Raw genomic sequence first — 26,909 nt, forward strand, 5'->3', positions numbered from 1 at the left:
TATTCGCGGTTTATTGAACAGGCTTCAATCTTAAGTGCTCTTATATTATATATAGTCTTATATTTCTAGTCATTGCTGTCATTCATTCATTCATTCATTCATCAGGCATTTCCCCACATACAAAGTTACTCCTACGATCTCGTTCTTGACAACGAGTCTGTTGTCTGACTTGTCTGATGGAGAGTAACTCAGTGCATTTACTCACGTACTGTAGTGAGACACACTTTCATATACTGCTACTTTACACTTATACTCCACTACAATTCAGAGGCAAATATTATCCCTTTTATTCCACCAAAATATAATGACTGCATTGTTTGTTAATAGTGATGTTACTGGCCTTACGCTGTTGAGTTAATACAAACGTGGTGCGAAATATCTTTTTAACAAATGATATGACAAAAGGTGCTGAATTCAAAGAAAGTACTCGTTGATATATAAATAGTCAAATGGATGTTTGACGCAGTGAACTGTGATTCAGTGTTTGTGCTTTCAATCTTCACTTGTAAACTGAGTCTTCAGTAACTTCTCTTGATAGTATTTGCAGATGTTTTTTAAATTATAACACGGTGCGAGCATGTCGTCACTGATCAGCTCTCAGATACATCAGTGTGCTGCTCACCTCAAGTGTGAGATGGGCTTCATCAAGTCACCCAGCAGCTTAAGTTCACCCGCTAATAATGTCGCTAATAACAATATTTTTCTTTTGCTTTCAGGTTTTGAGTTTCTTCCCAAAAAAAATCATCTCTCCTTCACTCCTAAAGGACAGCTGTCCTCCTCCTCCTCCTCCTCCTCCTCTTCCTCTTCCTCCTCCAGCCATGAGTGACAGTGACGATGACGTCCCGACACTGTCAGCTCACACTCTGGCCGCCCTGCAGGACTTTTACAATGAGACCAGCAGCGGTCCGGTTCACAGCACGACACCATCAGACCAGTTCGCTGTGGGAGCCCTGGAGGAGGACTGGGTGAGTTCACTGGACTGAGTGACAGGAGACAGAAAAACCGACGCTGCATCTGTTCTGTGTTTTATTCAGTAAAAATGTTGATTGTTGAATGTGAAGATTCACATTCAACAATCAACACTCACCTTCATTGAGCTGGAACCAAAGGAAGTTTGGCATTTTTGCTGTCGAGAAGTGCACATGCGCCGACCGTGCATGCAGCCTGTTACAGTCGCTCCAGTTTGTTTATTTTATTTTTTTTATGTTTTATTTTTCTCTATGCTTGTCTAATTTCTCCCGGGGATCAAAAAGTATTTCTGATTCTGATTCAAAATGGTTAATCAATCGACCTCTGTGTGTGTGTGTGTGTGTGTGTGTGTGTGTGTGTGTGTGTGTGTGTGTGTGTGTGTTTCAACCAGCGGATGAGCCAGTTCTGGTACAGCGACGACACAGCAACTCAGTTAGCTGAGGAGGTCATACATGAAGCTGGTGAGGGAGGCAGGTAAAACCACACACACACACACACACACCTCTGTACAACACAACATTGAATGCCTGACCCTCAAAACAAAACATTTTTCTGTTTATTCTTCCAGATGTTCCGATAAACTTTGTTTTAAGGGGTCATGAACCAAAAAAGGTTTGGAACCCAGAATAATACTGACTTAAAGATTCAGAGTATTGTTGTTGTGTTTGCATTTCTTCCTCAAACACCAGCCTGTCTTGTAGCTGCAGTGCATCCTGGTCTTCTTTCTGATCTTGTCTCCTCTATGATAGATGTATTGTGATCATTCATCAACACTGGTGCTACAGAAAGAAGTCCTCACTCTCTGTTTGACCAGTTACACACACGTCTCAATGTTTCGTGTTTCCTTTTCCTCGCAGGATAGCGTGCGTGAGCGCCCCCAGTGTGTACCAGAAGTTGAAGCAGGGTGTGGTGGACGGCTCGGACCGGGTGTCTGCCGTCGTGTTGGAGTACGACCGCCGCTTCGCCGCCTACGGCGACGACTTCATCTTCTACGACTACAACGAGCCGCTGTCTCTCGCGGCCGGCGTGGCTCCTCAGAGCTTCGATGTCGTCCTCGCCGACCCCCCGTACCTGTCCGAGGAGTGTCTGAGCAAAGTGGCCAAAACAGTCAAGTACCTGAGCAAAGGCAAGGTGCTGCTGTGCACAGGTGAGGGGAGGAGTTTCTATCTCTCATTATCAAGTCAGAGAGAAGCACCTGTTCTTCTTAAAGATACATTTCTGACCAACAACATTTACTGCAGTTTTACAGTCTCTTCTAACCATCTGGATAAAATATGAGACAAACAAAGATTTATTTTGGTACTAGAACCATTTTTAATGGCCACTGCAAGGTGAGATTGCTTAGCAGTGAAGTGAAGTAAGTTCTCACTTCATGTTTCACTAAATTATTACTAATAGTTGTTTAACCGAGGTGGTGTATATTACTCAGGTGGTGATTTGAAGTTGTCTTCCTCTGTTGTGCAATATGCAAGTTGGGTATTGATTAAAGATTTTAATACCTGTACCACTATGATAACTAAGTTTTATATGTCCTGTTTCGGGTGTTCGTTTTAAAGGACACCTGCCATCCAATCAGAAACCAGTGTTTTCTGTGCACATGGTATAAAATACTGATGCTCAGAAATCTTTGGAAACCCAAACAGCTCCGAACTTTCTATGAAATATAATCATTATATAAGATTATAATCTTATATCATCTAACTCATTATTCTAATGGAAAGTGCACATAGAGGTGTTGCATCTACATGTTAGTGAGCAGCAACAAGTTACTTCCTGTTTTTTGAGCAGCTTTCTACATCAGATGTTTGTGTCTGGTCTGTCCTACAGGAGCCATCATGGAGAAACTCGCCAAAGACCTTCTGGATCTAAAAATGTGCAGCTTCCTGCCACAACACAACAGAAACTTGTCCAACGAGTTCCGCTGTTTTGTCAACTATCCGTCTCGCCTGCTGTCCTGCTGAGGAGGCGAACCTCCGTCTGATCACTGAGATCACTTCAGAGCACAAAGAGCCTGACGGAGGAGGACGTTTCCCACCACTGTGCTTTACAGCGGTGGACTGAAGGGATGCTTTAAGACCTGCAAGGAAAGTGGACATTTCCAGCGTTCATTTCGGTCAACACTTACAAGTGAAAGTGACTCAAAGAAAGTTGATGGTGATTATTTAATCCATGAAAAATTAACTGACAGTAACTTAAATAAGGCCAAATATATTTTGGTTGCAGCTTCTCCAATGTGACGTTTGGCTGCTTTTCTCTGTTTAATATCATTTCACATTGAATATCATTGAGTTGTGGACAAAACGAGCACTTTGAAGCCGTCACCTTTGACATTTTATAGACCTTTAAAGATCTATTGATTATTTCATTTCAGTCAATTAAAAGGGGAACTCTCAGGTGCTTTGTCCACCTCTGATGATGTCATGGTGATGTCATCAGGGTAGTCATCAGGGCCTTGGACAATTTTTACAGAAAGCCTGTGTTACAAACTCAGACGTGGAGTTTGAAAGACGTAAGGCTCGAAAAAAAAGATGCTGTCAGGTTGCATTATGGGAAATGTAGGGTCCAATGTTTCTGGAGGGACTACAATTTGCTGTATTTTAGCCTCGTCTGCTTTTGAGCTCTGTCTCTTGTGAGTCCCCCAACTTTAGAACAATACTACATTTTTGGAGTCACTCAGTCAGCTGTTACTGCAAAGCAGGAGGTTTGAGTTTGGCCGAATACTCGTTATAAGATCTTTTTTTTTTTTTTTTTTTTTAAATCTGAAGCCATTTTCTTTGCGAATGCAGACTGGAGAGGCAGTACATCACGTTATTATTTACAAAATGTAAATTAGCATCACAGCGAGCGAGCAAAGAAATGAAACAAAACTGAAAGTTTACTGGGAGTCTTTAAACAGACACGCAGCTCCTCCACCAGTCACCCAGAGAATAAAGAGCGTTTTACATGTTTCATTGGATTCTTAATCAGAGGAGGCAGAAAAGCACCAACAAAGAGGAAAGAAGTAGGAAGAATAAAGAAAGGAAAGATAATATTCTTTGTAGTAGGTATGTTTATTTTCTTAACCCCTTTTAATGATCTGATGATCACACCAACTGATATCTGGGATTTTTAAACAGTTCCTGTTTCCTGAAAATGCAAAAGGAGACTGGGTGCTACATGCTTTGTTGTACAAGAAGTCCAGAAATGTCACTAACAACTGCTCAGTCGATCGTTTTGTTTTTTACAAATGCAATCATCTGAACTATTGTTATTTTGATGACAAGTTGTTATTTAAGTGTCAGAATAATAATAATGAATGTGGTCTCGGGTTTCTCCTGATGACAAGAGCAAAAAGCACAGTAGCAGTAGCTTTTTAAGTCACTAGGTGGCAGCATTGATCAGGTCTTTGATAATAATGAGGCATTTTATTCCATTAGTCAATATTTGTTTGCTTTCTTTTAAAGGGTTGTTTCACCCAAATTGCAAATTAACACGTTCTCACTTATTTCTTTTGCTATCTCTCCATGCAGAGGGTAAACTGCCTCTGAGAGTTCTGCCTCCACCCCAAAACAACGGAGGAAAGTGGGATTTTGTCTGTGGTGCAGAAATCTTACACAAGTTTCTCAAAACCTGAGCAAATAATAACCAAACGATCTGCATGGCTGGATGCAAGAAGGAAGTGGAATATATTTTCTGTATGCTGGCTGAATCAACCCTTCAAATGTCAGAGTGTCCTCCAGTCAGTACAACAGGTGCAGGTTCAGTTTGCCCTACTTTGATTTTTACATCCTTGCACAACTGTAGTCAAGACCTCTGTATCAAGTCCAGGTCAAGTCCAGGTCAATTCCAAGTTTGTTTTGTCAAAATTAAGAGTGAAAGAAGACTAAATGAACATCTTATTTACTGTGAGACTGAAGGAGCCAATAAAGAGTCCTCATTTGTTTGCAGATGTTAAACGTTTAAAAAGGAGTTTCTTAAGGATGAACAGATGAAACTCTTTATCATCCAAATAATCAATGTGTCCTACTTTAGGGTCTGTTCCAGGTCCCTCTAGTCTGCAGGTTGAATCCCTTCGTGTTTTTGTAGTGCCAGTGGAAGAAAACAGAAACTTATCTGGAGTACCACAGCCCTGCTTCCTTCAGATTTTCTTGCCCGCAGAGAGGAGCAGTCCGGCTTTGGGCTCTGCTCTCTCCAGACTCTGGTTGCTGTTCTGGTCTTCCCGCTCCTTCTCCATCAGCGGCACACAGGTGCATCCCACAGCGATGGAGACGTAGACCTCGGTGTACGAGTGGCGGCCGCCGACGCAGGAGCCCATCCTCCTCAGGATGACAGAGGGAGCGTAGACCGGAGTGCTGCGGTACTGGTCGCTCTCCTCTCCGTGCGGGCCGACCAGGCAGCCCTTACACAGGCAGTAAGCCTCGGGGATGTAACGGGGATACCTGGCCGGGTCGTACGAGATCCTGAAGAAAAAATTCATTGAACAGAGAATCAGAGTTTATATTCTTTGAGATGATTGCTGATGATTACAGGTCAAGCACACATGAACACAAAGTATAGTAAAGGTCATAAAGAATAAACAGTTTCCTTCAGTTGATCACTAACATGAAGGATGTCATTTATACTCCTTATTGTTTTATATAACGTGCTTTTCTACCCAAATGTGCCAAAATGAGTAAGTGTCCAGACAAAAATGCATTTACACAGAAATCACATCTTTGTCACGTCACTCATCATCATTTTAGTGTAACTGTAGTTTAACAGTATTGCGTTTGTATCATCTGTAGTGTAAACTTTCTATAGATGATCTGTGATGTTTCTGTTGCAAAACATAACATAATTTGTTAGTAGTCTAAGTTGAGTTGAGTTGCTGTATGTTAAGATAATTTACTTCTAGTGTACTTTATATTTTGAATATCCAAAGAAATAATCCTTGTAGCTATAATGTGCTTTGAAAGAGCAACCCATTAAAACATGTATTAAAACACGCAATTTGGCACAACTTACCCACGTCTTGATACTTCATTTACCAAGCAAAATTTGAGATGTTAATGTTTTCCAGGCTCAGTTATTTGAGGTTATAAGATATTTTGATCTAAGAGGTCTGTCTTTCATAAAGCTGATCTGATCAGGAGGCTTTTCAAAGCAAACTGAAAGTGTTACAATCAATAACTTTGATGGAGTTAAAAACCAGCACTGCGCCAGTAATTCTGCTAGTGAAGGTTTAAATAATAATGACACCATATTATTTGTGAATCCACAGCTGAACAAGTTCTGGAAACATTTCAATCACAAAGTTATTGGATGAAGGTTTGGAATATAAAAACACTGTGCTGTTGGTGTCTTCTGTTTGAATGCAAGCGGTTTGATGAATGAAAACTAATTTATATGCCAGAGATAAGATTTCTACGTTCCATGACTCACCTGAAGGCCCAGGGGGAGATGCTGAGCAGGTTGACTGGGAGGCGGGTCTTTCTGTCGGTCCTGGACCGTGCGGTGGTCGGGCAGGTCAGGTTGAGTTTGTCCTGCGGCTCCAGCTCCAGGGCGTGGTGGAAAGCGCTCATCACTCCCACCGAGAGCCGCCCGAACATCTGCTCCAGGATCTCCTCCGGCAGATCCAGGCAAGACCGGGTCCTGGTGGCCTTCTTTCGTACACGGCCCGCCCCGGCAGTCCAGCCCAGCAGCAGCACAGCAAGGTGCAGCAGCAGCAGCAGGACGCGGATCAGACGCGGCATCACTGTGCGCTTCTCGGTACGGTGTTGTGCCAAAATGCGTATTGACTGAAAAAGGGTTCTGTGCGCGCTCTGTTGTCGCTTTCTCTGTCCCTTCCTTTCTTAAAAGAGGACAAGTAGATTCTCAGAACACGAGTGCCCTCCGTTAATGAGACAGCCTTTACTGTTGACAGGTTACTTTCCTCCGTTATAATCCAGTGAAACGTTGGAGGCGTTGGAGAGTCAGCGGCAGGCAAACAGTCCACAGTCCTGGCTTGGAAACTGCGGCACAGGCGCGCCGCCAGGGAAACAGCGGAAACATTTTGGCACAACACGTCCACAGCGTCGCCAGGAGTAATAACTGCCTCAGAATTAGAAAGTATTACCGAGTTAGGAGTTTTACACCTGCTGCTTTCTAAGACCAGACCACCGAGGATGTTTTCCTGCTGCTTTTCTCCGATGATGAGTGCGTGAAATCCGATGGAAGCGTTTGTACGCGCAGGAGCAGCGTGATCTACCTTTCAGAGTCTAAATCAAACTGAAGCACCGACAGATAAAGTCCCGTCTTAACCCTCTTGCCCCGGTAATAACAGAGGGAAGCGTTCATGAGAGCAGCTCCTGATGGGAGTGGGAAGTCCACACTATTGGCTGTGTGCGCTCTGCTGCCGGATCCTGGCTTCAGACCAGAGTCTACTTCACTTGACTTAAAGATAAACTGGATCCAGTTCAGTCCAACTTCTTATGTCACATATTTGTGACCTCATTCTGCTCTGTCACTTAGTATGATGTGTACTGTAAATGTGTGTCGTTAAGATTTATGTGAGGCAAAAGCTTTATAAAAAGCCAGTTAAAGCTTCATTCAATACAGTTTAACCCCCATTAAATCTTCGGTTGGATCTGCTGCCTCGCAGGGAAAAACTTAAACTTAAAAACACATTAATAACTCAGATTGTGCTTTCTACTCTGGAAAAACTCACAGACCTCATGGTTTGTGTCTGAAGGTCTGTGCTCAGAATGAGACTGCTTTTGGAATAGATACAATATTTTCTCTTTGAATTAATAAAAACACAAGCAAGAATAAAATATATAAATATTAAACTAGAAATAAACATTTTTGGAAAAAGTACAAAAGGCCAAAAGTAACAGAACAGGACCTGAAATGGATGCATTCCATAAGTTTGTTATACTGTGTTGATGGGTTTTCCAGAAGGTTCCCAGGCTCACACATGGAAACATACAGTGCAGTCAAAAATATTAAGACAGCAATATGTTTTTCATGCTTTTGGCTCTGTGCCCCAACACTGGATTTAAAATGAAAAGGTGACAGTGAGGTTAAAATGCAGGCTTTAAAAGGTGTGTTAGCATCCATATTGGGTGAACAGTAAAGAACTCAGAGCCCATTTACTCCTGGGAGGAACAGTATTTCCAAAAAAGGTCTATAATGTCTACACACGTCATCGGATATGAATGAACACACATTCAGATTAAAGTTCAGCATCAGCACTTTAACCTCACTTGTTTCATTCATTTCAAATTCATTGTCCTGGAGTACAGAGCCAAAACTAAACTGTCCAAATAGTTCCACACTGCAGTGTCACCATTCAGTCCAATGTATTTAGGTCTTCCTCTGCTAAACAGATGTATTGTTGTTACTGGTAGACATTCAGAAGTGGAGTAACAGAGTCACTGGACCCCCATTGATGCCCCTGAAAAATAAAGTCTTTATCCTGGAACATTTATGTTTGTTTTTTGCTGAAAAGCGGAGTTTAAAATGTTTTGGTTTTGTGGTGAAACGTTGTGCTCTTGCCTTTCAAAGGTGATAAAAGAGCAAATGTTCCAGGAAGCAGCTACTCTGGCAGCAGGTCGTCTCCCAGCTCTTCATCTGCAAAGTCGTCGTCCTCCACGCGCCTCTTGGCTCCCGTCTTTGGTCTCTCCATCTGAGGCCCCAGCGGGTCCACATAGGACGCGTCTGCACACGAGAGGAACAGAGTTTTTACTCGTTATGAAACGTTCTGAGCCCCGTTTCCCAACATCGATCAATCTTACAAGTTAAAGAGCATTTCTGCCACTGGAGCTTTAGCCTCCTATGAGTTGGCAGGAGGAACTCTACGATCATCTCTGAGAGCGACTTCAGTTGCAATGTTTTTTCTTAAACTTGGATGGATTTTACGATCACCTTAACCTGAAGAGGCTTTTGGGAAACGAGGCCCTGATCTATCTACTTCACTCATCCAGGTAGTAGTTTATCTTTAAGTACTATGAAGGTAAGGTAAGGTCTTGTATTGTACAGTTGTCTCTTAGTTGTCACTGTTTGTCTTTTTATGGTCAATCACTGATGGAAAGAAGAAAGTTTCTAGTGGGAAATATTGTTGTAGAGATGCAGACTCTGCATGAAAACCGTTTTGATGTTATTATCTAGTATGTAAATATATGAGATTGGTGGTTGATGTGTCAATGAACATCAAGAACACAAAGGGTTCAAAGATAAAAGAGAATATGCGAGACAGATTATATCATGTACTTGATTACAGAGAAGAAGACAGAGAAGTTTCCTCACCTATTTCTTTCGGGCTGCTGGCCTCGTAGGGCTCATTGGAACCAGGAAGTGACCTCATCTTGGCACTCAGACGCTCTCCTTTAGTGCTGTTGCTGCTGTGGCCGCTGTCTGCACAAAACACATGATACTGAGAATGAGCAAATGTGCTGAACTTCATTAATCAGAATAAACTGTTCTGACACAGTTAAGTGTTTAAAATGTTCCTCGAAGCTGGACCGATTTATGTTTGCTTGAGTGTAGTGAGACACGTTTAACCTCATCAGGGTGTGTATGTGTGTGAGTGGCCATGTAAATATTCAGCACAAGACTATTCCTCCATAGGATTGCCATAGATTTATGTTCACTTCCAAAGCTTTTGTGGCTCTCCGTCAGTGTTCATATCTCTGTTGTTGTAGGACGATGTCAGACAGGCTGTGAGAAACTTTCATGGACTCTTGGCATCCTTGACAATTTCAAACCAAACTAGATAAACTCAAAAAAATGCACAGAGGTCAAACTGAAGCTTGTTTTTCTCATTCTGAGAAGTCAACATGGTGGAGAGACAGTAAGTTATGAAATGTCTGTGAAACACAGTAGTTCCCTCACAGCACCACACATCATGTTCCAAATGTGTTCATTTTAAACTGGATATTTCTTACTTTCATACTACTACAACTTGGAGTGGCAGAAGCTGAATTTATCGCGTACTTTAAGCCATCTACAGTATTTTCGCTTCTTTGCTTGCAAGTTAACTAGTTTCACACACTCTCAATCTCAGCAGGGGCGACTGTGGTTTGTGGCAGGTGTGTCCTGTGCGGTTTTCTTATTGTAGTTTATTCGTGACAAGAAATATGCTACAGATCAGTGTCACATCAACCTACTTGAATGTCCATTTTTCTTCTAAACACAAATATGTGGAAATAGCTTTTGACAGGCTGACAGAGTGCTCTAGTGAGCTGAAGGACAGACGTGATTACAGGCAGCAGCAGCCCACATCTGGCTGCCAGGTAGCCTTGGAAACTGTTGAGAGCAAAAGACAGAAATCTGAAAAACAGGAAGGAGAAAGAGGCCCGATATTCTACCTTCCCTCACAGTCCCAAACATCTCACACGAGGCCTGCTGGCAAACTGAAACCTCTGCTGGAAAATTGACCCCCCCCCACCTCTCTGTGGCGTTTTCTCTTTTATAACACACAACTGGGACACACGGAAAAGAGGGATGACACAACAGGTTGAAAGCCAGACTTGAAATGAATCGTGTGTAACAGTTTCCGCAATTAAAGTTGCAATGAGTGTATTTTTTATACGCCTCAACAGCACAAATGGTCATAATATTTCTGCGAGGATTTGATAGAGACGTTGATCAATAGCGATGAGTCAATTTTCTGGCTTTTGCAACTCATTTTCCTGCTCAAACGTATTTGGAAAAACACAGATCATAAAAGGGTCAAATATAAAAGACAACAAATACTGACTAACGGCTGCTTCATGATATCAATACTGCAACACCAGCCTTGAGACCAGATTTATGAGAGAGAAACAAAATATTTTAAGAAAAATGTAGGTACATGTAGGACCGGGACCTCCCTCTTGCACTGTGACAGTGGTTTCATAAGTTTGGATGTGTGAGAAAACAAACTCTCAGCCTCGACACACACAAACACACTCAATGTACAGTGCTGAAAACATGCAGACTTTACAGAAAAGAGGGAAAACTCTCAGGTACACTAGAGGTTTTCTCAAATATTTGAAAGAGGTTTGGCCGATCACTCCCTTCTCCTCCTCTGTGTGTGCAAACACTGAACGCAGTCCAACATCACAGCTGCCTGTCAGAAGATTTCTGGACCAGTTTCAGGTGTTTTGACCGAGACACTATACTTAGGTTTGGTATCTTGTGTGTTTGGGAAACTGTTCTAACCACTTTCTTCTGCTGTGTCTGTTAGCAAGGCTTCACTCAGATGGTTTAAGTAGTAAAAGGATTGGCAAGTACTTTTACTGTATATACCATAATACAAAGGTTAAGACACTGGTATTAAGCCAGTGAAGAAGATGTTATGTTGTGCATGTGTTTTTCATATTGGAAAGTGGCTCCTTAAAGAGCCCACCTAAAACATAGAAATCATTGGGCTGTATGATACTGCTTTTTGTACAACATCCTTCAACATTTAAAAAAATGTTGAATAGCACTAGGAATATTAAATTAAAAGCGAAATAAGGAAGAAATTACTGCTCACAAAATGACCTGTATGTGCAGAAAGTTTGTGTGATTGATTGGTCATAGTTTAGCTGATCACCATTAATTGTTGTCAACTCCTTGTGTTGCTGCATTGACACAAAATCGTAAAATAAAAGCAAGAGAATTTGTTGTTTTGGTTCATCAGCGGCACCTTATTTCCACAGACAGGTCATGTTGCTGAGCAGTGAAGAGAAAATCCTCATTCTCAGTTTCATCCCTTAGCAGTTTGTTAGGATTTAGACCTATAGATGTTTGAAACCTGCTGCAGGTGGCAAAAACTGAGAAATTATTGAAATGAAACAAGCAATCTCAAATGTTTGTAACATCTCCTTGTCTAAGTGCAAGTGGCTGGAAACACTTTTAATGATAATCTTACATACCTCTCCCTGAGTCCAACAGTGGACTGAGTTGTTTAGGCTCAGAGTGAGATACTGGGCAGGAAAGAGGAAGCAGAGTGAGAATACAGATGAAGCCGGAAGAGCCAGAGAAACAGACGGGCAGAAAGACAAGAAGGAAAGAAAGATTACACAGTTGGATCATTGCACGCAGACAGAGAACAAAACGTGAAACAGCACAGAGAGAAGCAATTACACAAGCATGTGTAATGAGAACCAATTTGTTGGCATTTTATAACCTTTGTTCTCTCACCTGCTTTGACATCCATCTCTGATGTGCCATAAGGAAGTAAAAAAAGGGATAAATAACTTGAAATAGTCATCACCAATATTCAAGGACACAAAGGATCAAACATGTTGAAAAGTTTTTTGTTTTTTTGGGGTTTTTTTTACAGATCCAGTTACAGATCTAGCAGTACGAGGTTTGGAGGTTGGAGGTTTTCTAATCTAATTTATCTGGACACGGGAGAGTAATGGAAGTCTTGGCAAGGCGCAGCAGCAGGCACATTAACAGGTGCCCGATATATATATATATTTAACTACACTACAGGACAGACGTTCAGCTGCACAAGAGAGCAAAGCTGGGCCTCGTTACAGTTTTGGCAACTCTCTAGTTTGTCTGGATTGCATTTGAAAACTCCTGATGAGCCAGCTTTCCAGCGTCGGAGCCAGTCTAGAGTATGCGTCTGTATTTGTTGTGGATCTGTAGTGAAGGAGTGCTAAAACGGTTCGTCTTCTCCGGTGTCTGCTGTGGCTTTAGGCTCTCAGTGTGTTCAGGGTTCCTAAACACTCTTATCCTACATTGTCATTCCACATGAACCGTTTTGTATCCCAAAATGTTACGGACAAGATGCAGGAATTCAGTCAAGGGGGACCGTTGACCTGACCCGGAGCGGGGTTCGACCTGTTAGTGACCCATTTTGGGATTAGATGGGGAGTTACAGCTACACAACAGTTCCTTTTATGGACTTAAAAATAATCAGTAACAGAGCTTGACTACAGCGCTCTACTCTAGTCAGGACTCAGTGTGGTGTATGGAGGTATACCCATAACGCTGGCCTTCTTAGGAGAGCTGAGGACAGGTGTGGAGACGCCTGCTGCCCAGCAGCATGTGTGAACAAAGGATAGAAGAGAGGAAGTGATGACATACATAAACTGAGGATGAGGATGAGCTAAACAGTATTGATTATAGGCTGTGATTCTAATTAAAACCATCATATATACAAATAAATTAGATAACCTTACTTTATGGCTGTGCATGTTTCAATACTATTGCTGATATGATACATAGTTCGAGTTCTGATACCAAATCAATACTTTTTTCAATGCCTTAATTTGAGGAATATAAACATGTTTTTCTTTAAAATCTGTTTTCATTTAACAAAAAACGCCAAACCTCTCAAATGTTAAATGTTGTTTTAACACAAGCTGCCATAAAAGAACTATATGCTATATGAAGTACTGTGTAAAATGTTTAAATTATAAACTGGATCTGAGCAAGCTCTCAATTGTAGCTTTTAGTACTTGTCAGTTTTCAAAACTTTGTGCTTCAGACACATTTAAAACTGTACCAAAGACATACTGAGGTTGCAACACAGCAGCACCCATACTAACAATACCTGTGGATATACAATAGGCGTTATAAAATGCAAATGTTATGTTCAGGGTCTCTACGCACTTCTAACTTCAATCAAATCCACACTTTTCACCAGATGTTTAGAGAAGAAGATTTGGGTATATACTGTAAGATATCACAGGTCTAAAATCCATAAAAACATGGAGTTACATATTCAGTGGACCTTCCAAACATTTCCAGACCTACAAACAGTAGGAACTTTGTATGTTATGGTTACTAATGACTCACCAGCACTCCCAGCGCTGCCCTCTCTGCCTTCTCTCCGACCTCTGCCACTGCCCTCCCTCCCCGACTTAACCCTCTGCAGGAAGAGAGAGAGAGGTAGGAAGAAGGAGGAAATTAAGATTAAAATGCAGACAAATACATATAAAATTCTACACAAGAATTTCTGTGGTAAAAAAAATAGAAAAAAGAAAGCATTAAAAAAAAGTGACTCCGAATGAAAGAGCAGAGATATTTCATGCTAGATTTCATGCCAGCAAACTAATACCATTTAACAAATAGCTAAGCTGAAACATTTGTAGATTAGTATAAATGTCACATGTAAACATGCATATATATATTTCCAGTTTGTGTGGAATAGACTACAAGAGGAGTCCATTGCAGAAACACCACTGCATTGAGCAGTTAGCAACAAAGATGGATAAAAATAATAAAACATGGATATGGGGATTTCCAGTGATTTAATCTTCCTCATGTATTCGTTTTTGGTTCTCATCATTCTCTCATTCATCACTTCAGACACTGTGCAGTTATATTAGCAGGATCAGCTGATGAACCCCTCTGGCTCTGTCCGTGTCTCTGTCAGTCTCTGCAGCGTCTCTGGGCTGATTTAAGAGCAGCTGGTTGTGATTTGACAAAGTCATCCACCTCATCTGTTCCTGGCTCCACAGGACCAAGACACAGTTCAGTTACTCTGAATCTCGCCTTCTTCCAAACTTGACTGATCCCAGACCCCCGCCCGTTTTGTGGATCACAGGCCTGTCATCTACTTTGGGTGTGGACCTTACATTTGGAAGCCACTATAGATACTAGTTATTGCATCCTTCAAGATAACGATGCGATGCAGAATTAATTTTAATGATGTGATATTTGGGACTTCTGGGTGATTTTCTTTATCCAGCTTTTATTCAGAGCTGAATGGAGTGAAAATCATAAATCCCAATTAAGATACAGATGTAACAGTATATTCCTGTGACCTTGGAATTACCACTAAAAAGGAATTCCACCAGTTTGTTTATAAGTCTTTTGGAGCACTGCGAAAAAAAGTTGTATAAAACCATTTGTGGCTCCATAGGGAGGTGCACAAAGACCACAAGGGGCTGAAGACTACAAGCTTGAAAATGCAAAAAATCTGGACGTGATGTTAGAAAGAAGTACCAGACCTCTGTAGCCCACTCGTCATATCCACTTGAGAATTGCCGCTCAAGGCTACACTAGCGATCACTATCATAACACACCCCAATCTCCAACGGACTCACGGCGGTTGAGTTGCATTGTGGTTAATGTAGGCGCCAGATGTTGACAAGGAAGAAGAATGCGTGGAATAAAAAAAGATGTTATCTCTGGCTCTGCTGCATCGATTTTTATACTTAGATATATTTATACTATAGAAACAAACAAACTGCATGCAGCATCAGAAAACTCTACAAACACAATGACCCAGTATCACCTAGCATCAGCAAGGTGTTAAACAGCTGTATAGCTCTACTCTGAACACGGTTTGATTCATGGAAAACCAACAGGAGAGAAAAACAGCTGTTTTTCAAGCATTTCTGGAGCTGCAGTGACCACTGACCCATTTTATGGAAAAAGGACACGTGCATGTTTTCAATCAGCGTGTTCTTGTGCAGTAACAGACGACAGGATGCCAAGAGATAGATAAGAAGAAGATGATTAATGAAAGCTCATGAAAGGTCTGCAATACGTGACTGCAAAACAAGCAGGTCATTTATGAGGCTGCATAATGTTGATATCATTCAGATGTATTACCTCATTTGAATGTTATATAAACTCAGCTGCTTGTATAAGGTTAGTTCAAATAAAGCTGAAACATAGCATTTCAAACTACACATTAAACACATTCAGTCATTAGCGAGTTACATCTTTCAGACATTCAGAATGTTTATGTATAATTATATAGTTTATCTGCATATTTGGAGATTAGCTCTCACTGCTGTGGTGTTTACCAACAGATCTACTGTCAATCAAACACTATGCACTGCGAGTTTTGTTTCTGCACTTCCTGTAGTTTTCTATGTCAGTGATGTTAGCTATCGAGATTCCTGCTAACTTCACACCTCTTCTTCAGTTTATTCCAAACAAACTGACAAATGTAAAATGCATAGCATACCGAGTGCCATATTATTCTCAAGAAAGAGCTATCGTACGCCAAGTGATGACGACTGTAAAAGCTTTTATAAACTGTCTACAGGGTGAATCCCTATCAGGTTAATTTGTAAATGTGTGACAGCCCGTAGAGATATACCTGTTCTCTGATCTCCTTCATCTTCTCCACCTTCTTCAGCTTGGTGGCGTATTCTTGGACTTCCTTCAATCCCATGTCTGTGCACAGCCTCACCAAGAAACGCAGGCCTGGACAAACACACACAGTTCTTATCTTCTTTACACTCTGTTCAGTGAATCATCTGCTGTTTGTCAAGAGGTTCTGTTGAAGATTGTGCAACAAAAAAGGATAAATTACATTCCACATTTTCTGGAAACTTGCGGTGGATATCTTTATACGTTTCCAGAGCTTTCTGGTAGTTTCCTGAAAAGAAAACAAGAAAAGGATCAAAGTTCACAACTTTAACTGAACTAATTTACATTTTACTAGATCAGAATAAACTTTTATGAAATAAATGACTAAGCACTGCTGCTGAATCGTGGACATGATAAAGTTTGGGAAAACCAATGTGATGTAAATCTACTTTTCCATGATCTGGTTATCAGTATCAAATTGGCAGAGAATAGGCGGACACGCGCTATTTTACTTTGCCATGAAAGTTAAAACACAGAATCCTTCTCACCACTTCTTCTGTAGCAGCTGGCCACCATTAGCTGCCACTTCACCTGAGTTGGTCTGAGAAACACAGCAGAAAGGCATCCCGTCAGAATGAAGACATAACCCTGCACTGAACTTTTGTCTTTGAAGAAGAAGCGATTGGTAAAAAAAAAAAAAATCTATTCCGAAGCTGGAAAGTAAACAAAACCAAATCATCGGTCCTCTTTGTTCAAGAAAAGAAACTACTTCCAGATGAGAACAAGCTTCATACAACAGTCAAAACAAGATGAAATAAGACACGAATCACTTAATCAAGTCAGAAAAGTGTAGAAATAACATCATTTCACAGATATTCCTTAACATGATAGAACAAATCTTGGGACTTGACTTCAACAAAAAACACAATTTTTTTGGCATTATGTTGATATGAACTGCCAGTTGCTGTAATCATCATCAATTTTACACAAATCTATTTGTAAAATTGTTATAATCATCATGCTATAAGTACTGTAACTAGTGGTTACTTACTGTATGAGTGTGGCTCTTTCAAAGTACTGAATGGCCTTCTCACAGAACTGTGTCTCGATGTAGTAAGCCCCGAGCCACTCAATTACATCGATATTGGAGGGGAAGTACCTGAAGGACTGGACCGCAACACAACCCAACGACATCAGAGCACTTATAGGTAACCAAGGCTGAGATGTTAAATTAATCAATTAGTCTGCAAGACAGAGAAATGTTCAATTATGCTTCTCGTACCTCGTAGTAGTGCTGGAAAGCCTGGGACTTGTCGCCCTCAACATCATGCAGCTCTCCCAGTTTGGCCAGTGCCCGGGGGTCAGTGGGAGTTACACTGATGACCTGCATCAGCCACTCGATTGCCTGTTGGGGATCTTCCAGAAGCTCATATATGCAGCCAATGAGTCAAGGACCAACAGGTGCTCACATGGGAATGGACAGAGATGCAGGTCTGAATCCCTAAATTAACACCTTCCCAGCAACATATCCTGAGGTACAATAGTTTGAAGCAGTTAACCCCCGAGACACGCAGACAAACACGTGTAACAAACTTCTTATCAGTAGGATACAGGTTGGCCAGCTGGTACATGACTTGGGCACTGTTCCTCAGAATGGCATGGAGCTTCAGGAAGCAGTCCAGAGCCTCTTCCAGACGATTCAGTCTCTTATAGGTTAGACCTGGTACAAGACGATAGGGGCCGAAAACTGTCAATCGACTTACGTACTTTGGATCCATACCTAATATGACACTGACCCTCTGACAAGTTTCTTTGATACCCACAGATATTCCCCTGACACATGAAGTCCTTATAGTGTTCTTCATATACACTAAGAGGACATTTTAACTGCTTTTCCAAACTGGCCTGTAAGCCCACCTCTGGGTGCTGAATCATTCTGTAGGACAAACAGAGCTCCAATTTAACACTTAGATTCCAGGATATTGAAGCTGACTGCAAGAAGCTTCTGTTTTCAGATCATTTTTGTTATTGTTACTGACCCAACAACAGTGTTTCAACTGACCAAGCAGATACCCATGCCTCACATAGAGACTAAAAGGATGATGGGTGAACGCTCTGACTTCACCCAAAGCTGTCCATTGAGACTGATGTCAAATGATTGTTCCCACATGCTTCTTATATTATAAGAGGAAGCATTATCTTGTTGAAAGTCTCCTTGGGCATACTATAAGTATACCATACTATAAATCAATGTTAGCATTATCCACCACTGTACTGTATCATGGAAATTGATGTTACCCAGGTTGTAGAGGGCCTCAGTGCAGGAGGAGTCATTCCTCAGTGCTTCTTTGTAGAACTCTGCAGCCTTTTCATAGTCTTGCTTGACGAACACCGTGTTGCCTTTGTTGATAAGTGCTGCCGGGTTGTAGCGATCAGCGTTCATGGCGAGGTCAGCATATCGGTCAGCCTGGTCATAGTCCTTCTCCTGTAACAGGTGAAAGATCAGAGGGGAAGCATCTACTGGTAGCAGGTTGGTACAGAGAATGGGGGCTGTGATTCAGATTCAGTGTTATCTGAGAGCCTTTTGATTAGTCAATGAGAGGATCTTACCAGGAAGTAGAGGAAAGAGAGGTTGGTGGCTGCAGCACTCTTCACTCTGCTGTCTTTCTTCTCAAATGTCTTCAGAGTTTCCACTGCCTGATAACACATAATAAAAAGCTGTCAGGGTAAAAATGTCACACTAGTTTTACTCTAATGTATTAATGTGCACAGTAATACTGTATAATTTAAGTGCAAGCAAGTTTCCCCAGTATGTAACACACCTACAAACATAAAAAACAACATTCTTAAACACCTTGACTTTTAAAATCTGATCTGAAGCTTCTGGTGTTTAGTATCATTTATGCAGAGCCATCATACCTTCAAAACATATTCTTCATATTAATAAATATCAGAATATGTCAGAAATGCAGTTAATATTATAATAGGAAAACCACAGTATATAAAGCAGATCAGTGAACGAACCGCCACAAACCACAAAGTAAATCCAAACATTACAATTTCAAGAGTTTAAAAATAAAGATAACTGCAGGACCATAAGAATCTTTGATATACAGACACATAGTTTTTTAAATGAAATTCTTCACATTTAATTGGTTGTTATGCCACTATAGGCGCATTATATACTGGGGAGATTTTCCAACAGTATTAGTGTGTAAAAAATTTGCATTTTGACAAACTAGTCTACAGCTGCACTGATGCAACTACACCACCACCACCACTGTCTATCGACGTGTCGAGTATAAAAGAACCACACACATGCATCAGATGTATTATGAAGCTCCAAAGTGTTCGATATTAAATTAATAGATAAATAAATAATAATGAAATAAAATCACTTGTTAACCCTAAGATTAAAAGCTACAGAAGTTTACTTACTGTGTCTGTGTACTGTGTTTACTTACAGCAATTGTTGCTCTAGCTAACAGGTGCTAACTGGCTAAATTTGGTAACAGTTTTTGAGCTTGCTAGCTTAAGAGAGGCAGGAGATACGTGATTGGCTATAATGAAATAAAAATTATATGATGAAAATGAATTATGAAATAACACTTCATAATAATGACTTTTAATGACTTCTTCAATTTTCACACAAACTGTTGGTTCATTTATATGTATTACACAGTTTATTCATATGATGATTTATTTCATAATGTCTTTATTGTTTTTAATATTGAACATTTTGGGGTTCCATAGATGAAGCCTGTCAGTGCAAAAACCTACTGTAGTCCTATATAATTGGAATAAGTATCATCAATGTTCAACTGCCACTGAGCAGCTCCACTGGCAAAACTGCAGGTCCTTTAGAGCTCAGTGGTATGTTGTTCAAGAAAGAACCATTATAATTTCCTTTCTGCACCCAGATTTTCCTTACTGGTTTGTGGGTTTTAAACCAATAACTGCTTCTCCAACTTCTGTTGGCAGTGCTGTTATTTGGAAAAAGCAAACTTACATAGTAACATGTCAGGAAAAAAAAATAACCCCAACACAATCTAAATGTGAACATGGAAACAGAAAGGCACACATACCTCAACCTTAGGCATGCAGATGGGAAGAAAACAAGACAAAAGCAAGAGAGAATGGAGGGCAATGAGAAGGGGAAAACTGGAGTCTGATGCTGCACTCGGCTGAAACAGCCTTAGCAGGAGTAAACTGACATTTATATAAACGCTGGCAAATGAATGTACGGAAACAAAACGTTGAAAACAAGATGGAGAAAAAATATAAAAAAGGACAACAAAGGCCAGATCATTCACATGTTACATATGTTTAAAAGGGAAATACCACTCACTAACAATTTATAAATGTAACTGCTACTTGACATATACTGTATTTTTGAGCTTTAATGAGAGTATCTTTTCAGATTCAGAATTTGTAACACAATTTCCAACAAAGATGAAACAAATATGTTCTATAGTCTGTCTCCACTGAAAGTGGCTTACACATTTGTAATTATAATATATATAACTGAGATTTAACTTCAAGCATTCACAAACAAATGCTTGGTTTGAAATTCTGGCCTTAAATTGGGAAGATTCTGCATGTTCTCAAAACTATAAATACCTATTAAAAGGTGGCAAATATTAGCAAGATCTGGCTCTAGATGTTGAGTATTATTTAGATGTTCTATTCAGCTCAAAAAATACATTACCTACATACCTACTTTGCTGCTACTGTGACAACAATCACAGACTAAAGTAGTGAAATGCCTAAATTGAGTGGTATTGCCCTTTATACTGTTGAACCAAACAAACCTGGTTGAAGTCCTTCTGTCTGAGGTAGGTGATGGCTTTGTTTATCTCTAGATCGTTGGCAAGCTCAACATACTGAGAACTCTTCACCATGTCCACACACCTAAAAAAAAACAACAACAACCATACATGCACAGTATAACACTTTATATATCATTTCACATCATCTGATGCTCACTGCAAATAGCATGTATTATTATTTGTTTTATCTAAATTTGACCAATAAGCCAGGTGCATGAGAGATGCTGTCCAGGCTGCATTTTGATCAGTTTATCTGATCCATTTGATACATTAACAGGTGACCAACCAATTTTTGGTGGTTTTATCTAGCTATGACTATAAAAAGGCATAAATAGACATAAAATCCCCTTGAGTGGTGATGAAACTTACTCTGCTAGTTTAAAAAATATAATTGCATGTGTGTGGGGAGCAGATGTGGAGGAGGAGAGGATGGGAGGGTTATAGCCTCCCTTATACACACCAATCAAAAATATCAAAACAAACCATTCTTGTTTCTGGCTCAGTCTCAGCAGCATTTTTTGAGAGGGAGGCAAATGTGCTGTTTTCAAACTTTGCTCTGAGATTTGAAGCTTCATCTGAAAAACTACTTTCTGCTCTTTTAGTGGCTGGAAGTTGTACAAAACAACTTCCAGCTTTTCAGTTCAAAGACAGAGAATTTTGATTTAGCACCGTAAACACTCATTTATGGAGATGATGCCTATTATTATTGTCAGCTGTCTCTAATTACACCTACATATCAGTTACCACCATGAAAATAATGTTTTTGTGTTTGTGTCATGTCTGTCATGGAGCTGGAGTCCTCTTGTACATTGTATGCCCTCTGGTGTTAAGATAAAGATAAGAAACACAACAGTCACAAACCAGTCAAATCCAGTAGCAAAAGAAGTCTCAATGGCCGGAGCAATGAGCTTGGCTGCGGTCATGATGAACTTCTCAGCCAGGACTTTCCTATTCACAGTACACAGGGTGAAAACAGGACAGGAACTCAGGAAGTAAATGTTACAAAACACACATTTTAAAAACAACAGTGTGCCTTGTATTCAAAATGTAGTGTGCTGGTGTTTAGGTATAGAAGACATGTCAGCAGCTTGTAAGGACAAGACAATGATCGTGTTTTGCTGAAGACAAGTGAGATTTTTCTTACAGATCTCTCTCCATCTGGTGAAGTTTGTCATTCTTAATGGCCTCGATGACCATATTTGAGCTGGTGTCATCCTGTGAGAGATGACAGGACAATGTTGACATTAAGATGTAACAAGAACCACATTCAACAATTTGTTGTAAATATTAGTATTCTGTATTTGGTCTGTTGTGACCTACAGAAGAATAAGGAGGAAATCGGATGAACTTTGGTTATTCTTCAGCCAAGAATTGTTCTTTAACAGATTTTGGGAATACTGAATAACAAAAGATGGACAGATAACCGACAAAAAGCTTTAGTGAGAAGTTGGTGTAAAGGGGATCTGTAAAATATTTTGGGGAACCTACTCAACAGGAAACTTAACCTGCCTTCTGAGAGAAAAAGAAAATGTTTAAAACTATAATTGGGAAAGGCGGATCATCTGGGTTAACAAAAATGCTAAACAAGTAACCTACTGTTCAAACATGAAATCACTGGAAATGAGAATGTGTACACATAGAAAACAACAACAACAACATAGCTAAGAACAAACAGTTGCTCATCAGATGTCACGTTACTGGGTGTTAATGTAAAAATAATCAGTTGCAATTTATATGACAAGCGACCTTGTGCAGTGCAGTACGGAAATACCAAAGCAATGATGCTTTGCAAGAATTCAATTCAATTTTTCAAGAAGAAAGATGAAACTAAGCAAAGAATATAGACATTCACACAGAGAGAAAACCCTGTTTACTAAATGCTGTAAGTTTACATGTGTGTATAAATAAACATGTATAACTGTAACTCACATTAGAGGGGATGTACTTGTCTTCATCATCGATGCCCAGAGGAACAGAAATGAGCTTCTGAAAGGCCTTCTTCATCCTCTCCCTATCGCCGATGGCATAGTAGCACAGGATGAGGTTGAAGCCCGTCTTGATGTTGGGGCTCTCACTCATGATGTGCTCGAACGACGTAATGGCGTCTGAGTATTGGCCCATGCGGACAAAGACCACCCCGATATTCTGCATAATCTTGATCCTCATTTCCTTGTGAGCGTTGGAGATCTGATCCAGTGCCATTCGGTAGAACTTGATGGCTTTGGGGTAGTTCTTCTGTTTGACGTAGATGTTGGCCATGTTGACTTTCAGACGGCCTGGAGGAGCAGCACAGACATAGTTTGAGGGGAAAACCACTGCAAAAGTACAACTGATACAACAAATAATATAATGCAAGTCAAATTATTGGCCACATACAATGCACGATACATGAGTTCGTCTTTGTGTCAGTGATCTTATATTTCAACCACTGGTGAGGCATGATAAGTTGTACTTCAGTGCAGCACTGTCAGACCAGAATCACAGTTAAGAATATCCTCTTTGATTTTATAGCCACATTAAATACAGGATTTTATGTCCCGCCTGGATAATTGGGGAGTTCACATGGGCAGCCATAGTTTAAACACATCTGTAATGAATATGAGGCAGAGTGGTCTGCTCACCTGCGTTACTGAACATCTTGTTCTTCACAATGACCTGGTAGCTGTTCAGGGCCTCTGGGTACATCTCATTGTTTGAATACTGGTTGGCAAGGTTGAGCAAAACCTGGTAATGACAGAAATGTTATAATATTTCTAAATCAAATAATGGAAAACAGGTAATTAAGTCAGGAAGTGATTCAGAGGATCCAACTTCAAAATTTAGATTTGTTAAGTCCACTCTTTCCAAAGCCAAACATGTGCCCTGCTGGCTGAGGATCAAATCCTCCCAGAAAAGAAATAGAATTCCCACTGTCTTCTAAAACACATAATTGTAGGCAAAGTAAACAAAGAACATACAAACTTTTGACATCATGGCTCAAGAACAATAAAAAGGAGAATGCACCCTGACATATACAGCAGCTGTTAGTAACGTACTGTGCATTCCTGAGTGCATTTGAGTGGCAAAACATGTTTCTTCTGATTCTGATTCTTATTCCAGTTGGTGATTCGCAAAACTTCACAGCTAGATATTTCAAGTACTACAATGGAGTTAAAATTGCAGAAAAATTTTGAGAGACCAGAAGGCAACGCAGCTACTGTACAGGACAAGTGGCATTTTACATGAGTGCTAGAAAAACTCTTGCTCTCTCTTATTCGTGATAAGCCACCACATGCTGGAAAATGTAGGAAATCACTAGTTGAAGAAGAAGGCTGGTTGAGGGTGGATTCGACAAATAAATAAGAATGCACATTTATAACACTTCATCACCAAATATCTCCTCAAACACAACATTTAATGTATCACAGATAATACCTAAGAAGGTAAAAAAAACAACAGGTACATTTTCTTCCTTAAGTAACACCTAAAAACCAGGCTCAAAGACTGGGTTTTATTCGTAGGCATGTAATTTCAGAGTGCAGCAAGTAAATAATTAATGATTTCATTTACTGACACTGCAACGGCCATATATACAACCATATATTGGTACACAGCAGCCTTACTTACAGAGTACGTGAGGTCTAAATTGATGTGTTCCGCATTGCCAGACTGTTCCCTCTGTCTCACCAGTGCTCTCTCCTTCCTCCCTGCCTCTTTGGCTTTTTCAAGAGCCTGTATAAAACACACGACATGCATACACACAGAGTGCATACAGTAGGGAGACATGTACACACAAAGACACACAGGTCAGCAGTAGTGACACCCACACCCATGTCCAGAAAAAACAATATCACAAGCCAGTAAAATGTGTCCTTGGTCTGTTGAGCATCAGTTATAAAGGATTTCTGTTGCAGTTCACAATGAATTACAACTACATGAAATAGCACTGAAAATAGGTAGGGTGACAAACTTTAGGTATTTGGGCCAATCACCTGTTTTATTAACAACTATTGGCAGGTGAGGTGAAAGCTTTATTAGTGTTGAATTTGGCAGAAAATGTAAAAGGCCTCTGATGATACACAACCTGATACTAGCTGACACAATGAAAAAGTAATCACTGTTCAATGCCTCACTTGAAGGCTCTTCTCTCCAAATCCAAACAGCTGTTATTACAAAACAGTATGTTAAAGAATGACAGAGTCTTACCAGTTGCAAGGCTCCAATGCTCTGTGCCATGCAGCTCTCTTCTATCAGGTCATTCACTTTCTTCTCCAGGATCTTGATCTTCTCCTCAGGTCTGCAAGACCAAAGACACAGCAATACAATGTGTGATAATGTTGGTTGAAAACACCAGCCTTTCTCTAATTGACACAGCTGTTTAAAGACGAGTGACATAAACCTTCCCTCCTCTCCGATTTAAATGTATACTGACAGACACAAAAGAAACACTAAAGAAACACTGAAACAGACAAATCAGTTTAAAGTGTGACAACTCACGTGTCCTCATTCTTCGATTCAAGTGGAGGTGCGGGGCCTCTGGACTGGCCCAGAGGGTCAAAGTTTGAGCCTGAAAATACAAATCACACTAGTTATCAGTGTAATAGGAATACTATATTGTTGTATTGTACATAATTAATGTGTCCTTGTAGATATTCATAGAGGTTCATACTGATAAAAAGAGCTACATTTCCTGCTTCCTGTTGCTGTGCCATGCTTACATTGTCTCTCTACAACTATGTCTATTCCAGAAAAATAACTTCCACAATGCAGACACAGTAGAAATGAGCAGCCACCAAATCACAAGCTAAAGCCTAATCAGTAGCGAGAGAGAATCACTAAAATAACTGTTCTGTTTGTGATTCCCTTAAACTCACCACGGGTCAGGGAGGAGGTGTAACCAGCTGCTCTGACAGCAGTCATTGGTCGGGCTGCTCCATCCTGTCACATTTGAAAACAGCAAAAAAAACGTTTTTCTTCACAAAAAAGCTATTGTCAATGTTGAGCAGTATACAGTCAACTAATGCATAAGAAAAACTATGTAGGGCCTTAAATGCACACTTGAGTGGTCAATCCCGCTCACCTGCACAGCTCCAGTCATGGGTCTGCCCATTGAAGAAACCATGGGGTTCCGAGACTTAACGAAACAAGTACAAGATTGGTGAGAATAATTTAGGCATGTGTACCTGATAATATAATTTATCATGCAAATATCAGACAAGAACATGTTCATTAATAATTTCAGTGTATATTTGAAATGTGTATATGCTCTTCATAGTTATCTTGGTTATTGTGAGTGTATATTGTTTTCTTTATCGATGAACACAGTCATCTTCAGCTGCACACCTAGGCACCAGTGAATGGAAATTGTGCAACGGTGGTGCTTATGTGGTATACTGTCTAATTCATGTCATATTTTACAAAGAACTGCAAAAAATCTGTGGGGACCAGAAGTCCTGATGTGCTGATTCAATAAAAGCCTTTTTTTACAAGATTACTTGAGCTACAAGTGTTGTAAGTTTTCAAATCAGGTCCAATTCAAATATATTCAGTTTCATTGTACTTACTCCAAAGGAAGAAGCTAAAGGCCGAGCTCCGATGGCAGTGCCAGGAAATTTGGCAGTCATCTGAATAATTAAAGACATGACATTTTAATTTTAATGCAATAACAAATGAGTGCAGTTAGGACATAATTCACCCTCATCAGTCTCTCTCTCACATAAACACTACAGTCTGTACTCACCGGAGGTCTTCTTCCATGACTTGTCCTCACTGCTTGCTGGAAGCCCACATCATTCTCCAACTCCTTGAAATTGGTCAATAACCCAATTACATACCCAATATCCAATGCAAAAGACTTCGTGCCCACATAATAAAATGTATAATTAAAAACCATTTTATCATTGTTAGCTGTACACTTGAAACGGCTTTGACTAGCTAGCTGCCAACTTCAGAGCTAATGTCGCACATAGCTCACCTCGGAGTCAAATGTTGGATTATAGTCGTTGTAACCCGAATAAAGATCGTCCTCCTCGACAGCCAGATGGACGTTTTCCATTTCTCCTTCTCCAGGAAGGCGGTGTAACGAAATGCTCATGAATATGAAAAGCAAACAGTTATCTCTGCGAGGTAACAGCAAAGATAGTTTGTTGTCGTTTCAGGATA

General features: G+C 40.3%; 3 protein-coding genes across 9 annotated transcripts; 1 reads left to right on the top strand and 2 right to left on the bottom strand.

Annotated features, from left to right (window-relative positions):
* The first annotated feature begins 818 nt into the window (after positions 1–818).
* eef1akmt1 (EEF1A lysine methyltransferase 1) lies at positions 819–2,930 on the top strand. The gene is made up of 4 exons (XM_070915237.1): positions 819–965; positions 1,361–1,443; positions 1,827–2,116; positions 2,797–2,930. The coding sequence occupies exons 1-4, from the start codon at positions 819–821 to the stop codon at positions 2,928–2,930; spliced, it is 654 nt and encodes a 217-aa protein (XP_070771338.1).
* Positions 2,931–4,000: 1,070 nt separating this feature from the next.
* Positions 4,001–7,541, bottom strand: il17d (interleukin 17d). The gene is made up of 2 exons (XM_070914366.1): positions 6,370–7,541; positions 4,001–5,408 (listed from the first exon to the last, which is right to left on the bottom strand). Exons 1-2 carry the CDS (start codon positions 6,678–6,680, stop codon positions 5,087–5,089), a joined length of 633 nt encoding a protein of 210 aa, XP_070770467.1. The 5' UTR covers positions 6,681–7,541; the 3' UTR covers positions 4,001–5,086.
* Positions 7,542–8,503: 962 nt separating this feature from the next.
* ift88 (intraflagellar transport 88 homolog) lies at positions 8,504–26,811 on the bottom strand. 7 transcript variants are annotated; one of them, XM_070914484.1, is made up of 25 exons: positions 26,722–26,811; positions 26,488–26,550; positions 26,312–26,371; positions 25,828–25,881; positions 25,622–25,685; positions 25,245–25,314; positions 24,954–25,044; positions 24,375–24,479; positions 23,390–23,492; positions 22,889–23,044; positions 22,698–22,786; positions 21,913–21,983; positions 21,630–21,716; positions 20,751–20,850; positions 18,550–18,636; positions 18,238–18,424; positions 17,554–17,659; positions 17,222–17,375; positions 16,991–17,106; positions 16,488–16,540; positions 16,163–16,228; positions 15,947–16,053; positions 13,687–13,759; positions 9,214–9,321; positions 8,504–8,625 (listed from the first exon to the last, which is right to left on the bottom strand). In XM_070914484.1, exons 1-25 carry the CDS (start codon positions 26,800–26,802, stop codon positions 8,504–8,506), a joined length of 2,373 nt encoding a protein of 790 aa, XP_070770585.1. In that variant the 5' UTR covers positions 26,803–26,811. The 7 variants fall into 7 exon arrangements, with proteins under 7 accessions (XP_070770585.1, XP_070770587.1, XP_070770588.1 ...); XM_070914486.1 differs by lacking the exon at positions 26,312–26,371; XM_070914487.1 differs by lacking the exon at positions 9,214–9,321.
* Positions 26,812–26,909: the final 98 nt, after the last annotated feature.

Source organism: Enoplosus armatus, chromosome 11 (assembly GCF_043641665.1).
Source record: "Enoplosus armatus isolate fEnoArm2 chromosome 11, fEnoArm2.hap1, whole genome shotgun sequence".
In the NCBI taxonomy this organism is placed as follows: domain Eukaryota; kingdom Metazoa; phylum Chordata; class Actinopteri; order Centrarchiformes; family Enoplosidae; genus Enoplosus; species Enoplosus armatus.